Source organism: Ovis aries, chromosome 15 (assembly GCF_016772045.2).
Source record: "Ovis aries strain OAR_USU_Benz2616 breed Rambouillet chromosome 15, ARS-UI_Ramb_v3.0, whole genome shotgun sequence".
Lineage (NCBI taxonomy): Eukaryota > Metazoa > Chordata > Mammalia > Artiodactyla > Bovidae > Ovis > Ovis aries.
In genome coordinates this window covers 28597008-28614613 of record NC_056068.1, presented here as the reverse complement: position 1 = coordinate 28614613, position 17606 = coordinate 28597008, and the positions used below count along the sequence as shown (strand labels likewise).

At 50.3% G+C, this 17606-nt stretch overlaps 1 protein-coding gene and 1 long non-coding RNA gene across 4 annotated transcripts in view; one reads left to right on the top strand and one right to left on the bottom strand.

Annotated features, from left to right (window-relative positions):
• The window catches only part of LOC132657861 (uncharacterized), a 46634-nt gene that overhangs the window by 21485 nt on the left and 7543 nt on the right, over positions 1-17606 (bottom strand). For both annotated transcript variants that reach the window (XR_009596594.1, XR_009596593.1), the window contains exon 2: positions 9882-10133. This is a non-coding gene — a long non-coding RNA (uncharacterized LOC132657861). The remainder of the gene's footprint in view (positions 1-9881; positions 10134-17606) is intronic.
• Positions 1115-16133, top strand: SCN2B (sodium voltage-gated channel beta subunit 2). Of its 2 annotated transcripts, none has more exons than XM_042232696.2 (4): positions 1115-1172; positions 13937-14103; positions 14399-14609; positions 15879-16133. In XM_042232696.2, the coding sequence occupies exons 2-4, from the start codon at positions 13954-13956 to the stop codon at positions 16076-16078; spliced, it is 561 nt and encodes a 186-aa protein (XP_042088630.1). In that variant the 5' UTR covers positions 1115-1172; positions 13937-13953; the 3' UTR covers positions 16079-16133. The 2 variants fall into 2 exon arrangements, with proteins under 2 accessions (XP_042088630.1, XP_004016112.1); XM_004016063.6 differs by having other exon boundaries at positions 1115-1367; positions 15879-16130.

The window sequence follows — 17606 nt, the reverse complement described above, 5'->3', positions numbered from 1 at the left end:
GGATATTTGTATACTGATTCTTGTTGTTGTATGGCAGAAACTAACACAACATTGTGAAGAAATTATACTCCAGTTAAAAAATAAACTTAAAAACGAGAGAAGAAATCACTTCTTCCCGGCATATGATGAGGTAGAGACTTGGTACAGAGTTAATGCTCTAAGATGCAAGTAGCTCCCTCTTGGTTCTTCAGTGGCCCGTCACAAGTGCCTGTAGTGGCTGCATGAGTCTGTGTTCTCCTCAAATGTCTCCTTGGAAGAGTGGGTACTACACCCCAAGTTCTCTTATGATTTTAGCTTTTTTCTTTTTTTTCCAAAGGAAGTACTTTCCAACATACACAACAGAAAAGTGAACATATAGTAAACCTTTGCACCCATCACTAGTTTCAACAATCAACAAAGACTACGTCTCCTGTGTCACCGACCTCCCCCCATAATTTTTTTTCTTGGAATATTTTAAAGCAAATTTCATCCCTCCTATCATTTCAGCTATAAACATTCCAGTGCGTATAACAGAAAAAAACATTAAAGAACATAACCACAATTTTTTTATTACACCCCAAAATGAAGTATTCTTCATTAATGTAATCTAACACCCAGTCCATATTTGTTTTCTCCCCAGTGATCTCAACAACGTCTTTTTACTACTGATTTGATTGAATCAGGATTCCCCAAAAGTTCACATTACATTTGATTATAAGGTCTCCTAGACATTTTCACACCAATCTGCTGTTCTGTTTTCAGTGGAAATGCTAGAAAAATGAGGAAGTTCTTACTTCCTGAAAATCTCCCAGCCTACTTCCTGAAACCATTCCAAGTAAACAAATATTATCATCTCCTTTTTTGGGTGTTTTTTAAATGACAAAAAAGAATTCACCCCAAAAAAAGGATTCAGCAGCTTTGAGATAAGTGGGTTCCTCAAACAGCTTTCAAACCCTAACAGTCATCCCAGTGAAGGAGAAAGGCAGGCTATACTTCAGTGCTGCTGTTGGAGGGACTTTTTTCTTTGCAGAAAGACTTTTTTATGCCCTCCCACCTGCTTTTCGAAATCCACTAACCACAAAATTTACTCCATCCACTTTTTTCTCTCTCCCTTCCACACTCCCTCTCTCTTTTTAGCAGCAACATACAAGCCGGCCATATTAGAGAGATGGAAATAAAGCTTCCTTAATGTTGTATGTGTCTTTGAAGTACATCTGTGCATTTTTTTTTTTAGCATCTAACCATTCCTCCCTCGTAGCCCTCGGCCCCTCAAATCACCCTCTCCCCTATCCCACCCGACTAACATCTCAGTCTGAAAATGCACAGAAATGCCTGGCTACCTCGCCCTGCCTTCAGTCTCACGGGGCTCAGTCTCTTTTTCTCTTTAGGTAAGTTAGACTGCACATCTGCATGCTCCTGAGGGGTCCAGAAGTGCAGCTGCAACAGGAGGAGGATGGGGGCCGGGGGCAGGAAAGAGGACATTGCTTGTGCTTCCCTTGGTGTCCTTGGGGAGAGAGGTGCTGGGACTGGGGGACGGCATAATGCAGTCCGGGGGACCGCATAATGCTGGGGTGAGCTGGTCCCAGAAATGCTGGGTCAGGGGATCCGAGTGTTCCCCGGAGGTGTCAAGAGAAGTGATTTTTCTGTGGATTTCCCTGAAATGGACCTGTGTGGGGGTGGGGGCAGAGGGTAGGTTGATCTGCAGAGCCTCTTCATGGATTTTTGCTTTCAGCTGCAGATGATCTGGGACTTAATGTCTGTGAATCTTCAGAATCTGGCGGATTTAGGGTATTGAAGAGTATTCGGTGGTGGAGTAGGGGGCAGAAAGTTGAGTCTGGGTCTGGCTTCCTGGAAATCTGTACCACTGATTTGTTGCTGTGTGTAGGGGCGTAGGTGGGAAGCAGGCTTGAGGAATGATCTCGAAATTGGGATGAGAACTGCTGAAGCAGGCACTGATGAAGAAGCTCTCTGGCTTGGGCCAGATGGAGTGGAGGAGGGGTCAGGTGAAGGGATCAGGAGAAAAAAAAAAGCAACTCATGGACTGAGGGTGGTTGTGGCCCTTTAGATCTTGTCTCCAAACTGCCCAGCACTGCCCCCACCACCCCGCTTGCAGACTGTCAAGAGATCCAAATGCTAATTTCATACCTGGCTTCTCATGGACTTCCTAGTGGGTAGGTGGGTGAGGGAGTTACTTGCAAACCTGCTGTCTAGGTAGTTTCACTCTTGCTCTTACACTTACTCACTGAGGGCATAGCAATTGAGGATCCAGTCCAAGGGCTGTCAGTGGGAATATTCCCTATCACAAAGTCTCTCTCACTCCCTCTCTTTAACCCTCTTTCTCTCTCCTTCTCTGGCAAGCTGTGCTGGCTATTGGTGGCGCTAGAGTTAAAGAACCTGCCTGCCAATGCAGGAGACACAAGAGACGCAAATTCACTCCCTGGGCGGGGAAGATCCCCTGGAGGAGGGCATGGCAACCCACTCCAGTATTCTTGCCTGAAGAATCCCATGGACAGAGGAAGCTGGCAGGCTACAGTCCATGGGGTCACAAAGAGTTGGACATGACTGAAGTGAGTTAGCATACATGCTGGCTATTGGGCCGGAGTGCTAAACAGAGACAGCACAGGGCCCCTGGCAGCCTGCAAGGCAAATGAGCTTTGCTGGATTATTGGATGTATTAACAGTGTTACAGAAGCTAAGGTGGTAGAAAGAGCATGAGCCTTGGATTCCATCTGGGTTTAAAGCCACCTTTGTCATTTACTTCATATTATTGCCAAGTTACTCACCTCTTTCCTGGGTGAACTGAAGAATATCTACTGCCTGGGTGTTTTTGAGTCTGGCACACAGCAGATGCTCAATGATAGTTAACATTTATGAATGCTTTTCACATGCCCATGCACTGGGTATCTTGTTTAGTCCTGAGGCAGTCGGTAATCATGTGGGGTAGACATGCTGTGATTCTCATGTTGCTGCTGCTGCTGCTGCTGAGTTGCTTCAGTCGTGTCTGAGTCTGTGCGACCCCATAGACGGCAGCCCACCAGGCTCCCCCGTCCCTGGGATTCTCCAGGCAAGAACACTGGAGTGGGTTGCCATTTCTTTCTCCAATGCATGAAAGTGAAAAGTGAAAGTGAAGTCGTTCAGTCGTGCCCAACTCTGCGACCTCATGGACTGCAGCCTGCCCCGCTCCTCCATCCACAGGATTTTCCAGGCAAGAGTACTGGAGCGGGGTGCCATTGCCTTCTCCGTGATTCTTATGTTACAGATAGGGAAACAGGCACAGATAAGTAACTTGCCCAATACGGTCACAGGAATAGTTTAAAGGGAGTTGAGATTTGGACCCTTGGTTGTCTGACTTCAGCCCATTCTTAACCACTGAACTTTACTGCCCCCCAATGTTTGAGAAATGGTACTGCTATGCTAAAAATGGGCTTCTGGGTTAGCTCAGCTGGTAAAGAATCAGCCTGGAACGCACTACACCCTGGTTTGATCCCTGGGTCAGGAAGATCCCATGGAGAGCAGATAGGCTATCCACTCCAGTATTCTCGGGCTACCCTGGTGGCTCAGATGGTAAAGAATCCGCCTGCAATGCGGGAGACCTGAGTTCTATCTGTGGGTTGGGAATATCCCCTAGAGGAGGAAATGGCAACCTACTCCAATATTCTTGCCTGGAAAATCCAATGGACAGAGAAGCCTGGTGGGCTACAGTCCATGGGGTTGCAAAGAGTCAGACACAACTGAGCGACTAAGCACAGCACATGCTAACCATAATTTGGATTAAAGAATCTTAAATATGGGCAAAAAGAGGGGAGCTGCGTGAGTGACCAGTGTATAAGGAGATGGGGAACAGGACATGCGGTCTCTTCCAGGAGTTAGAGAGAGCTTCCTATGGGAAGGAGAGCCTTCCCTAAGTGAAGAAAGGGAAAGTGTTTGGGGGACCAGAACCAGGGTGTGGCTCAGGGGAAGATGGAGTCTGGGGTGAAGAAGTCAGGGTGTGGAGGCTGTGATGTGGTGGTGGGCGGAAACTAAAGCTTCTGCAAACCTGGATGTGGGGAAGATGCAAGAGTGAGGACCTTGAACTTGAACTTGGTTGGTGCTGTGATGAGGCATGCTCTGGCACTCCAAGGCCAAGGAGTCAGGTGGATAAGGAAACTGATGGCTGTAGCAGCAACGGTCCCTGAGATGGAGGGATGCCACAGGTGATAAGGGTGGGGCTATGACAGGGGCTGGGTTTGTGAGGATGACTACAGAGCTGATAAAGGGGCAGGAGACAGCTGGTCAACCTGCTGTACACACGGCAGATGCACTAAGACTAGTTCTCAGTTAGAAGCAATCCAATTGATTGATCTTTCCTAGAGTTTTTCTCAAGACCCTTGGCTCCGTAGTCACCGGACTGGTCACCAAAGTCTGGATTATGTTGTTCTTTAGTCACTAAATCGTGTCTGACTCTTTTGTGGACATTGTAGCCCGCCAGTCTCCTCTGTCCATGAGATTTTCCCAGGCAAGAATAGTGGAGTGGGGTGCCATTTCCTTCTCCAGTGGATGTTCCCAACCCAGGAATCAAACCTGTGCTTGGCAGGTGGATTCTTCACCACTGAGCCACCTGGGAAGCCCCTGGGTCATATTAGGTGAGGCCTAGAAAGTGGAGTCTGGTCCTCACTCAAGCCCACTGTACATGAACACATGGGGGAAAAGGCCTTCCCTTCTCTTCCCTTCCCCCTGCCTCCGGGTCTGGAAGACTTTTATTGAGGGTCCACTGTGTGTCATTCACTGTTCTAAGTCCAGGGATGCCAAGATGGATAAGAATCAGCTCCCCAGAGTCTCCTGAGGGATTTGGCAACATAAATAACAATGCCACATCACACGTGCTATAAAGCCACAGCAATGGTGATAGTAACAGCAGCTAACCTTTGGTGAGGCTGACCATGTACCAGGCACTGCCATGAGCTTTATGCTTTGGTATTTAATCCTCACAACAGCCCTAGGAGGTGGGACCTATTGTTGTCTCCCGTTTTACAGATGAGGAAGCTGAGGTGTTTGGAGGTGAACCATCTTGCCTGAGATCAGAGCAGGGTACGAGAGCACTGGTCTTGGCCACGATACTGCTCTGCCTCCGGGTCTGGAAGGCTGGGGAGAAGGTTCAGGCACTGGGGAAGTGATGCCTTGTTAGCTGGGGTCTGCAGGATAAGCAGGAGGGCTCAGGTGCAGCAGGGTGAATGAGCGTCCCAATCTGGAGCAAAAACTTGTGCAAAGGCATGGAGGAGTGGAAGAAGGCAGTGTTTTCAGAAAAGTAAGAACTCTGGAGAAGGGAATGGCAACCCACTCCAATATTCTGAGCCCAGGAGGCTACAGTCCATGGGGTCGCAAGAATTGGACGTAACTTAGCACCTAAACCACCACAAGAACCCTGGAGTCACTGGAGTGGAGGAAGTGTGGAGGGTTGGGAGCTGGAAACGAGGTTGGGATGCTGGTTGGCCCCAGATGGTAAAGGGCTTGGAAGCCCAGGAGCCTGGCCAAGGTCCTGAAAGTACCAGGGAGCCTGCGGTGGTTGGTGGTGAGGGGTGATGAGGACAAGGCTCTCATGGCTGATGGGAGTGGCCCGGCCTGGGAGGGGAGCCCTGAGGTGACGGGTCTAAATGGTGAGGCAGCCCAGAAGATGCACTGCATGTCACAGCCACCTGCAAGTCAGGGGCGGCAGGAGGCCATGTGCTCCAGAAGGGTGGGAGGTAACTTCTTTGCTTAGACAAGCCTTTTTTTTTTTTTAACCAAGGAAAAAAGTAATCTACCTCATAGACTGGAAGGAGGCATGAGGAGAATTAACTTCTAGTCTCTGTAGGAAAGTGTTGGACAGGTAATGAGCAAATGTTCATTTTCTCTGCAAGATGGGCCACTGTATGACATGGGGCCCACGGTGCCCAGATGCGCCTAGGAGAAAATGAGGGGGCCTGGGCCCTGGTAATGTTTTTGAACTAAGCTCAAAAGCCACATCCTGACTGTACCCCTGTTGATCATATCCTTTCTGTGAGCTGGAATTCAGGAGACCCAGGCTCCAGACCTGGTACCAAATGGGACAACCAGGAAGACCATGGGCTCCCCTTGTATGGTGCACGTGTGCTAAGTCGCTTCTGTCATGTCAGACTCTTTGTGGTCCTATAGCCCACCAGGCTCCTCTGTCCATGGGATTCTCCAGGCAAGAATACTGGAATGGGTTGCCATGCCCTCCGCCAGGGGTCTTCCCAACCCAGGGATTGAACCCACTTCTCTTACGTCTTCTGCATTGGCAGGCAGGTTCTTTACCACTAGTACCACCTGGGAAGCCCCCTCTTGTATGGAAGTTCATTTTAAATAAGACCATTCCCCTCTGTCCAGCCTGGGGGCTGACAGTTATGGCGCAGGACCTGCCTTGCAGACAGCAGGAGGCTTGGTCTCTGGGACCCCTTGGAACAAAACGCACACCCTCACGCAGTCTCCACCCCTCGACCCTCTCTGTCTGGAGCCTGGCAGCCTGGGTTCCAATCTAGCTTTGTCACTTACTAGCTGTGAACTTGGGCTATTCATTTAACTTCTTTGTGCTCCATTTCTTCACCTGGAAAGTGGGGGTGGTCATAGGGTGATATCTGTAGGGTGCTTAAACAGAGCCTGGCACATGGTAAGGGCCTTGTTATTATTATGAAGTCCTTTTGTGGCCTTAGCTGTGGATTCTGCTAATTTCCTGAAGCAGCAGAGTTCATCAGGAGCCCAGAAGTTTGCTCAGAGCTCTGCCTGTGTTGCATGATGACTTACTCATCTTTAAGGACTGCCTGGATTGGTGAAAGGACGTCAAGACTTTGCCCTGAGGCGGGATCCTGGGAGGCCTCAGGTGGAAGTAGGCGCTGGAGAGGGAGTCAGGGACCATGACTCTGGCCCCGGCTTGTCCCTATCCGCTGTATGTCTTTCTCAGGCCTCCCTTTCCTTGTTGGTAAGATGATGGAGCTGGATCTGTTGATACAATTCCTAAGTTTCCCTCTCTGCAGTTGGGAATTGACGGTTGACCTCTCTGACCGCTAGAGGGCACACGTGTCCGCCTGGTGCCTCCTACTGGACGTGCGGTAGGGATGCAGGAGGGACCCGCATTGCATCTCTATGTCTGCCTCTCTTCGGCGGGCCAGAAAAGGCCCCTCGCTCCCCAGGGTCCCGACCTCCCCGAAGGGTGCTAGCTTCTTCAAGATGGAGGGGTTTCCTGGTAGGGTTCAAGTTCTGTGTGTGGAGTGATGTCGTGGGTTGGGGCAGGACAGAGGCAGGGATGGGTCACCTAGATTCACTCCACCTACTTCCTAACGTCCTTGGAGGCTCCTTTTGTTCAGGAGCTCTGGGAAAGGGCAGACCCTTCCCAGGGAAGGTGCTAGAGAAGCAAGGTGTTCCCGGGATATGAGGTAAGCTCAGGACAAGGCCCTGCCAGGCTCCTTCCCTGCAGATTCCCCTGCCTCTGCAGAGCGGGGGTGGAGATGGCATTTTCCGCACACCTCCTCCTAGCCTGGCGCTATGCTCGGTGCTTTCATAACGGCTGTGAGTGAGGAGGTAAGAACTGGGCTTTGTTCTTCTGGGCCGGTGCTCAGCCTCTCCAGTTCATATTCCCCTGACGTGCATGTCAGCACACCTAGCAGCCTGTCCTTGCAGGCAGGGCCGCCTGTCTGCCCCCTCTGTCTATGGTTAGATCCTGACCTCCGGGGCCAGTATTTCTGAGCATCCCCTGTTCTTAAGTGGTGCCTGCTGGGCCCTGGCCACTCATCCCGAGGGATGAGCTGAGCGGAAGGACTTTGCTATCCTTGCTTCCAGGCTGCAGTGCCTGGGGTGGGGCCTCCGCAGCTTGGCACAAAAAACAGCTTCTGCAGAAGGAGCGCCATGTGCCAGATCCCAGGCAGTTCCAAGGGGTATCCTGAGGGGCCAGGCTCCAAGGTGCCCCTGCCAGGAGAGTGCCCCGGAAGCCCTTCCTTCTATGGGACAGAGCTTAAGGAGAATTTAGGCTACCTTTTGCTTATTTTTTATGTTTGGGGGGCCCATGCTGTGCAGCTTGTGGGATCTTAAGTTCCCCAACCAGGGGTTGAACCCCAGCCACCACAGTGAAGTGTGGGTCCTGAGCACTGGACTGCCAGGGAATTCCTCTACCCTTTGGTTTATATCTTTTTTGGGGTGTTAGTTCTAAAAGGTCTTGTAGGTCTTCATAGAACCGTTCAACTTCAGCCTCTTCAGCATTACTGGTGGGGGCATAGACTTGGATTACTGTGATATTGAATGGTTTTCCTTGGAAATGAACAGAGATCATTCTGTCGTTTTTGAGATTGCATCCAAGTACTGCATTTCGGACTCTTGTTGACCATGATGGCTACTCCATTTCTTCTAAGGGATTCCTGCCTGCAGTAGTAGATATAATGGTCATCTGAGTTAAATTCTCCCATTCCAGTCCATTTTAGTTCGCTGATTCCTAGAATGTCGACATTCACATTTGCCATCTCCTGTTTGACCACTTCCAATTTGCCTTGATTCATGGACCTGACATTCCAGGTTCCTTTGCAATATTGCTCTTTACAGCATCGAACCTTGCTTCTATCACCAGTCACATCCACAACTGGGTATTGTTTTTGCTTTGGCTCCATCCCTTCATTCTTTTTTTAAAAAATATAAATTTATTTATTTTAATTGGAGGTTAATTACTTTACAATAGTGTATTGATTTTGCCATACCTCAACATGAATCTACCACGGGTATACATGTGTTCCCCATCCTGAACCCCCCTTCTTCCTCCCTCCCCGAACCATCCCTCTGGGTCGTCCCAGTGCACCAGCCCCAAGCATCCAGTATCATGCATCAAACCTGGACTGGTAATTTGTTTCATATATGATGTTATACATGTTTCGATGCCATTCTCCCAAATCATCCCACCCTCGCCCTCTCCCACAGAGTCCAAAAGACTGTTCTATACATCTGTGTCTCTTGCTGTCTCGCATACAGGGTTATCGTTACCATCTTTCTAAATTCTATATATATGCATTAGTATACTGTATTGGTGTTTTTCTTTCTGGCTTACTTCACTCTGTATAATCGGCTCCAGTTTCATCCATCTCATCAGAACTGATTCAAATGTATTCCTTTTAATGGCTGAGTAATACTCCATTGTGTATATGTACCACAGCTTTCGTATCCATTCATCTGCTGATGGACATCTAGGTTGTTTCCATGTCTATTATAAACAGTGCTGCAATGAACATTGGGGTACACGTGTCTCTTTCAATTCTGGTTTCCTTGGTATGTATGCCCAGCAGTGGGATTGCTGGGTCATAAGGCAGTTCTATTTCCAGTTTTTTTAAGAATCTTCACACTGTTCTCCATGGTGGCTGTACTAGTTTGCATTCCCACCAACAGTGTAAGAGGGTTCCCTTTTCTCCACACCCTCTCCAGCATTTATTGCTTGTAGACTTTTGGATTGCAGCCATTCTGACTGGCATGAAATGGTACCTCACTGTGGTTTTGACTTGCATTTCTCTGATAATGAGTGATGTTGAGCATCATCCCTTCATTCTTTCTGGAGTTATTTCTCCACTGATCTCCAGTAGCATATTGGGCACCTACTGACCTGGCGAGTTCCTCTTTCAGTATCCTATCATTTTGCCTTTTCATACTGTTCATGGGGTTCTCAAGGCAAGAATACTGAAGTGGTTTGCCATTCCCTTCTCCAGTGGACCACATTCTGTCAGACCTCTCCACCATGACCCGTCCATCTTGGGTGGCCCCACATGGCTTACTTTCATTGAATTAGACAAGACTGTGGTCCCTGTGATCAGATTGGCTAGTTTTCTGTGATTATGGTTTCAGTGTGTCTGCCCTCTGATGCCCTGTGGCAACAACTACCATCTTACTTGGGTTTTTCTTACCTTTGACAAGGGGTATCTCCTCATGGTCGCCCCTCCTGACCTTGAACGTGGAGTAGCTCCTCTCAGCCCTCCTGGGCCTGCATAGCCACTGCTCCTTAGACGTGAGGTAGCTCATCTCGGCCGCAGCCCCTGACCTCAGACGCGGGGTAGCTTCTCTTGGCCGCTCCTGTGCCATCTCAGCCTGATGCTCTCAGTCACTGCCTCTGACTCTGGGCAAGGGGTAGCTCCTCTTGGCCATGCTTCTGTGTGGTCCTAACGGAAGCAGAAGATATTAAGAAGAGGTGGCAAGAATACACAGAAGAACTATACAAAAAAGAGCTTCACGTCCAAGATAATCACGATGGTCTGATCACTCACCTAGAGCCAGACATCCTGGAATGTGAAGTCAAGTGGGCCTTAGAAAGCATCACTACGAACAAAGCTAGTGGAGGTGATGGCATTCCAGCTGAGCTATTTCAAATCCTGAAAGATGATGCTGTGAAAGTGCTGCACTCAATATGCCAGCAAATTTGGAAAACTCAGCAGTGGCCACAGGACTGGAAAAGGTCAGTTTTCATTCCAATCACAAAGAAAGGCAGTGCCAAAGAATACTCAAACTACCGCACAATTGCACTCATCTCACATGCTAGTAAAGTAATGCTCAAAATTCTCCAAGCCAGGCTTCAGCAATATGTGAACCATGAACTTCCAGATGTTCAAGCTGGTTTTAGAAAAGGCAGAGGAACCAGAGATCAAATTGCCAACATCCACTGGATCATGGAAAAGCAAGAGAGTTCCAGAAAAATATCTATTCTGCTTTATTGACTATGCCAAAGCCTTTGACTGTGTGGATCACAATAAACTGTGGAAAATTCTGAAAGAGATGGGAATACCAGACCACCTGACCTGCCTCTTGAGAAACCTATATGCAGGTCAGGAAGCAACAGTTAGAGCTGGACATGGACCAACAGACTGGTTCCAAATAGGAAAAGGAGTATGTCAAGGCTGTATATTGTCACCGTGCTTATTTAACTTCTATGCCGAGTACATCATGAGAAACGCTGGGCTGGAAGAAGCAGCAGCTGGAATCAAGATTGCCGGGAGAAATATCAATAACCTCAGCTATGCAGATGACACTGCCCTTATGGCAGAAAGTGAAGAGGAACTAAAAGCCTCTTGATGAAAGTGAAAGAGGAGAGTGAAAAAGTTGGCTTAAAGCTCAACATCCAGAAAACAAAGATCATGGCATCTGGTCCCATCACTCCATGGGAAATAGATGGGGAAACAGTGGAAACAGTGTCAGACTTTATATTTGGGGGGCTCCCAAATCACTGCAGATGGTGACTGCAGCCATGAAATTAAAAGACGCTTACTCCTTGGAAGAAAAGTTATGACCAACCTAGATAGCATATTCAAAAGCAGAGACATTACTTTGCAGACGAAGGTCCACCTAGTCAAAGCTATGGTTTCTCCAGTGGTCATGTATGGATGTGAGAGTTGGACTTTGAAGAAAGCTGAGTGCCGAAGAATTGATGCTTTTGAACTGTGGTGTTGGAGAAGACTCTTGAGATCCAACCAGTCCATTCCGAAGGAGATCAGCCCTGGGATTTCTTTGGAGGGAATGATGCTAAGGCTGAAACTCCAGTACTTTGGCCACCTCATGCGAAGAGTTGACTCATTGGAAAAGACTCTGATGCTGGAAGGGATTGGGGGCAGGAGGAGAAGGGGACGACAGAGGATGAGATGGCTGGATGGCATCACTACTCGATGGACGTGGGTCTGAGTGAACTCCGGGAGATGGTGATGGACAGGGAGGCCTGGCGTGCTGCTATTCATGGGGTTGCAAAGAGTTGGACATGACTGAGCGACTGAACTGAACTTGGTTTATATGTTTTGTCTTACTTAATTGTTATAATCCCAGCAGGTAGGTATCATCGGTGCATTTTACACAGGAGGTGCCTGAGCCTCAGAAGGTGGAAGAACCTGCCCACATTCTCCCAGCTGACAGAAGGCAGAGCTAGGATTGAACTGTGTCTAATGGGAACTCCGTGCCTCCTAGCTGCTGCCTGGGCACCCTCTAGTGGCTTCCTATCTCAGAAGAATGGCAGCCTGGTCCCTGCCTAAGTCTGGGGCCTCAGCTGTTTCCAACTGCCCCTTTGATCACCTCCTGGGTTGTGCCCCAGACTCGTGATGCTCATTCCAACCACTGGAACTTTCCTCTGGATGTTCTGCTGCCCCAGATTCCTTCAAAATTTGAAAACTTCTCACTCCCTCACTTTAGTGGGGCCCACCTACGGGCACCCCTTGGGGAAGCCTTCCCTGACTTTTGATGTCAAACAGCACCCTGCACCTTATATTATTTACAGCCCTTGCTGTGTATCACTAAAGTTACATTATTATCTTTCCCCTGTTAACATCTGCCCCCCTCCCTAGAATACAAACTCAGTTACAGCATCTCTGCCTGTATCACAGCAATAACCCTGGGGCCTAGACTGAGTGTCTGGAGGGGTGGGGTGGGCAGAGAAGGTGATTTAGAAATGTTTGGTAAATATTTGGTAAATGGGTGAATGAATGATTGATACTTAGTATTACTATTTCTCTTCTGTGTGGTTGTTTAGTCACTGAGTCCTGTCTGACTCTGTGTGACCCCATGGACTGCAGCATGCCAGGCTTCCCTGTCCTTCACTATCTCTCAGAGTTTGCTCAAAGTCATGTCCATTGAATTGATGATGTCAGCCAACTATCTCATCCTGTCACCTTCTTCTCCTCCTGCCCTCAATCTTTCCCAACTTCAGGGTCTTTTACAATGAGTCAGCTCTTTGTACCACGTGGCCAAAGGATTGAAGCTTCAGCTTCAGCATCAGTCCTTTCAATGAATATTCAGGGTTGATTTCCTTTAGGATTGACTGGTTTGCTCTGCTTGCTGTCCAAGGGACTGTCAAGAATCTTCTCCAGCACCACAGTTCAAAAACATCAGTTCTTTGGCACTTAGCTTTCTTTATGGTCCAATTCTCACATCTCTACATGAGTATGGAAAAACCATAGCTTTGACTATATGGACCTTTGTGAGTAAAGTGATGTCTCTGCTTTTTAATATGCTGTCTAGGTTTGTCATAGCTTTTCTTCCAAGGAGCAAGCTTTTTTTAATTTCATGGCTGCAATCACTGTCCACAGTAATTTTGGAACCCAAGAAAATATAATCTGCCACTGTTTTCATTTTTTCCCCCCATATTGTTTCCATGAAGTGATGGGACCATATGCCATGATCTGAGTTTTCTGAATGTTGAGTTTTAAGCCAGCTTTTTCACTCTCCTCTTTCACCTTCATCAAGAGGCTCTTTAGTTCCTTTTCACTTTCTGCCATAAGTGTGGTTTGTTAATATTTCTCCCGGCAATCTTGATTCCAGCTGTGATTCATCCAGCCTGGCATTTCGCAGTCCAGGCCTGATGTCTCCAAAAGGGACTCCTGTCCTTGTAGACCCATCAGTTGATCCCTTTGAACTGTGCTTGTTCTTATGGGGTATTGCTTCCCTCCTGTTGTTCATCTGCCAGGACCCTGGGGAAGAGGAGGGAGCTGGGCTGGGCTGAGTGCCCAGGCTTTCCTCTGCCCTGGGGTATGAGGGTCGAGGCCTCTGCATCTGTCTTCCAGGCTGCCTGCCCCTGGAGACCCCGCAGTTGCAGCTGGAAGGGCATGGGCTCTGCTGAGACAGTTGGAAGCGGTGGAAGGAAGGGGAAAGCTAGGCCAGCACAGTGCAGGCCTTGTCCAAGGTCTTCAGCCTCCAGGCGGCCATAACGGTCATCAGGCGGAGGGAGGGCTTGAGGCCATCTGTCTGTCCCTGGCTTGACAGATGCTTGATTTCTCTACACCCCAGCCTTGTTTTTTCCCCCACTTCTCTCCAAGGGCCACATCAGGCACCCCTTATGAGTTCTGCCCCCCTCTCCACTCCCCTCTGACAAATTGCAGCCACAAGGGACTCAGCCAGCTGCCTGAGCTCTGCTCCACTCCCCACCAGGCGCACCTGTCCCCTCCCCGGCAGCGTCAGCCAGAATCCTCATTGAGTGTGACTTTGTCCACAGTGCCACCAGGGAGGAGCATGGAAGTCACAGTACCTAACACCCTCAACGTCCTCAATGGCTCTGATGCCCGCCTGCCCTGCACCTTCAACTCCTGCTACACCGTGAACCACAAACAGTTCTCCCTGAACTGGACTTACCAGGAGTGTAACAACTGCTCCGAGGAGATGGTGAGCCCTGGGATGGTGGCAGGGGATTGGGGGAGGAGGCAGGAGGCCCACAGCATGAAGCCCCTCTTTCCCACCACCTGTCCCTGCCTTGGACGAGGACTGCGGCATACCCTGGTGGGCTGTCTGCTCCCCAGGGCATCAGCAGAGGTGTGTTGTCACACCTGGGTGGCCCTGGGAGGGCAGCAGAGATCTGGAGGTGACTGCCTCCCTTCCAGGTAAAGGAGGGGGGAGGGAGGAGGGGGTTCCTGCTGTCCTTGCAGCTCCTCGCTCATCCAACCCCGTCACCCCCACTCAGTTCCTCCAGTTCCGCATGAAGATCATTAACCTGAAGCTGGAGCGGTTCCGAGACCGCGTGGAGTTCTCGGGGAACCCCAGCAAGTATGACGTGTCAGTCACCCTGAAGAAAGTGCAGCTGGAGGACGAGGGCACCTACAACTGCTACATCATGAACCCGCCTGACCGCCACCGCGGCCACGGCAAGATCTATCTGCAGGTCCTCATGGAAGGTGAGAGGCTGCGGGGGGGCCCTGCCCATTCCCAGCCTGCTACTCTCCAGCAGGGCTAGTGGGCGCCTTGGGAGAAGCTGTGCCCTGTGGAGGGGTGGGAGCCACAGCGTGTGCTGGGTGGAAGGCATCTGTTTCACTCCTTCCAGTCCTTGAGGACTGTGTCTCTGAGAGTCCTGATGATGCTATGCATCATGATCATGACCTTAAGAATCTTGAGAACAGCTTTCATTTATTGGACACTTACTATGTCTCAGTTGTAGGTACAGGTAAACTCTGCATATGCATTATCTCATTTCATCTTCATACAACCCTTTCTCATCCCCATTTTACAGATGAGAAAACCAAGGCTATGTAAGGTATCTAAGGTCACACAATAAATAGTACAGTGACTTCCCTGGTGGTCCAGTGGTTAAGACTCTGCATCCAGAGGGCTTAGGTTCAGTCCCTGGTCAGGAAACTAGATCACACATGCTATAACTAAGACTTGGCATGCTGCCTCTAAAGATCCCACATGCCACAACCAAGGATCCTACATGTAGCAATTGAGATTCGGTGCAAATAAATAATTAATTAAAAAAGAGAACTTAAAAAAATAGTGCAATCAGACATTGCTATATTTAAAATGGATCACCAGTGAGGATCTACTGTAGAGCCTATGGAACTCTGTTCCATGTTATGTGGTAGCCTGGAAGGGAGGGGAGTTTCAGGGAGAACAGATACATGTACATGTGTGGCTGAGTCCCTTCGATGTTCACTTGAAACCGTACAACACTGTTTATTGGCTATGCCCCAATACAGAATAAAAATTTATAAAACAAATTGGCAAATTTGTTAGCGTTGCCAAAATGTTAATAATTGGTGAAACTGTGAAGAGTATATGGGAGTGCGGCAGCTTTTCTGTATTTTACTTTTTAAAAATTAAAAAATTTTAAGAGAAGTTTTTAAGAAAAGAAATGTTACTTAAGAAATGTGGAAGGAAAAAAAAAAGGAAAAACAGTACAACTGGGACTCAGATTGGGTCCATTGGGCTCAAAGCCCATCCTCCTGAATACAGTATTGGACCACCCACTCCTGGCGATTTCAGGTGCCCTGGGATTACGGGGTGGGCGGGGCGCTGAGAGGCTGGGTTGGTTTTTGGCCATGGCTAGCTTTCCCGCAAGAGAGTGAAGGCAGGACCACCCCGCGCGCGCTGCAGGGAGCAGAGGCCAGCGGGCGGGGCTCCCTTTTCCAGCCTTAGCGCTCAGCGGTCTGTCTCCTCTCCTTCTCCAGAGCCCCCCGAGCGGGATTCCACGGTGGCCGTGATCGTGGGCGCCTCCGTCGGAGGCTTTCTGGCTGTGGTCATCTTGGTGCTGATGGTGGTGAAGTGCGTGAGGAGGAAAAAAGAGCAGAAACTGAGCACGGATGACCTGAAGACTGAGGAGGAGGGCAAGACCGACGGAGAGGGCAACGCGGACGACGGCGCCAAGTAACGGCGGCGGCCCTGCGGCCCCGCCCCGTGCGCTGCCCCTCCCACCCCGCCCCGCCCCGCCCCGCCCCGCCTGCCCTCTCTCGGTGTGCTTCTCTCGAGCCAGGACCCCCCGGCCCGCCTGGGGCCTCCTCCTGAGCCCCTCCCTTCCTGTCCCCTGCACCAAGAGTGACCCACCTCTCTTTGATTTGAGAAACCTGCTGGGGTCTGGGATGTGTGGGCCCTGGGTGGGGGTGGGGGGGAGGGAGAAGCGGGGTGAAAACTGCCAGCCCCTGAGAGGAGGCAGGAGGCCTGGGGAGGGGCGCAGAGAGAGGAGGGGGCCAGCTGTCCAGCCTGCCCAGGGCGTGGGCTGATCTGGTGGTGGCTCCAGAGGGGACCTGAAGGTGGGACAGGCCTCTGGGGCTGCCCCTCCAAGTGGGGGCGGGGCGCATGGCCCGGCTCCCAGCCCGGGGCGGCCTCGTCATGGGGGTGGTCTCGTCATGGGGGTGGTGACGCCTTCCTGTAACTTGGGGGCTTGTTGAAGGGGACACCTGTGCGTTTCCTGGGTGTGGAAGGAAGGGGAGCCGGGGCTGGAGGCAGCCAGAGACAAGCCTTGACCCCGGGATCTCTACTCCTCGCCCTTCCCCACCTCGTCTGCTTCCACAGATGCCCCTGGGTCTCCACTGGCTGCCAAGCCTTTGGGACTTCTGGCGAGAAAAGTACCAAAGGGCTGCTGAGCGAGGCCGTGCGGCAGGGGTGGGGTCTGTCTGGCTGGTGGTCTGTTTTCACCACAGTTACCCACCAACAGGAGATAACTTCAAAGTCAGAGGAGAGAGAGACAAGGGGCTGGGGCCTCTGTTGTAGAATGGAGTTCATGGTCAACTGCCTTCTCGCCCGGGTGGTGGCTCTCACTGGGCCAGGAGCCGCCCGCCTCAGGTGGGGAGATGGTGGGGGGGGCACATTGGAAGAGCTGTGCACAGAGTGGAGGCTTCACTGGGACTCCTGCTCAAACTTTCCCGTGCTCAGCAGGGTTTCACCCGGCTTTCGGCGGGGAGGGAAGCCTCTGAGACCGTGTGGCCATGTCACATCTGGAGCCATGTTACCCCTCTCCCGCCTGGACGACTCTGTCTGTGGAGAGCAGAGTAGCATTTGTGGGGAGCCAACTTTCACTGCCATTTTATTCATACAGAGAGGGAATTGCTTAAACCTCAGGAGAGGGAGAGAGACAGAGAGAAACTGCCTTGGAAGGCCCTCGGAGATCAACTAGCCTAGTCACCCATACTACAGACCTGGAGACTGAGGGTCACATTCACAGAAACCAAGGGGCCTGCTTCTCCTTGGGTTTCTTCTTTTCCAGTTTGAATCAACAGAGCTACAGTTTGTGGAAGAGATGTGGAGAGGGAGTCAGGCTCCTCCAGCCCCACTTACCTCTTGGGAGTCCAGCCCTCGGGCTGTGACTAAGGCTGGGATGGGGTGATGGCAGTGGGAGGGCAGAGCTGCCGGAATGCCCAACCCTGCCCCAAGCAGACCCTTTGCAGAGATTCCCAATCTTT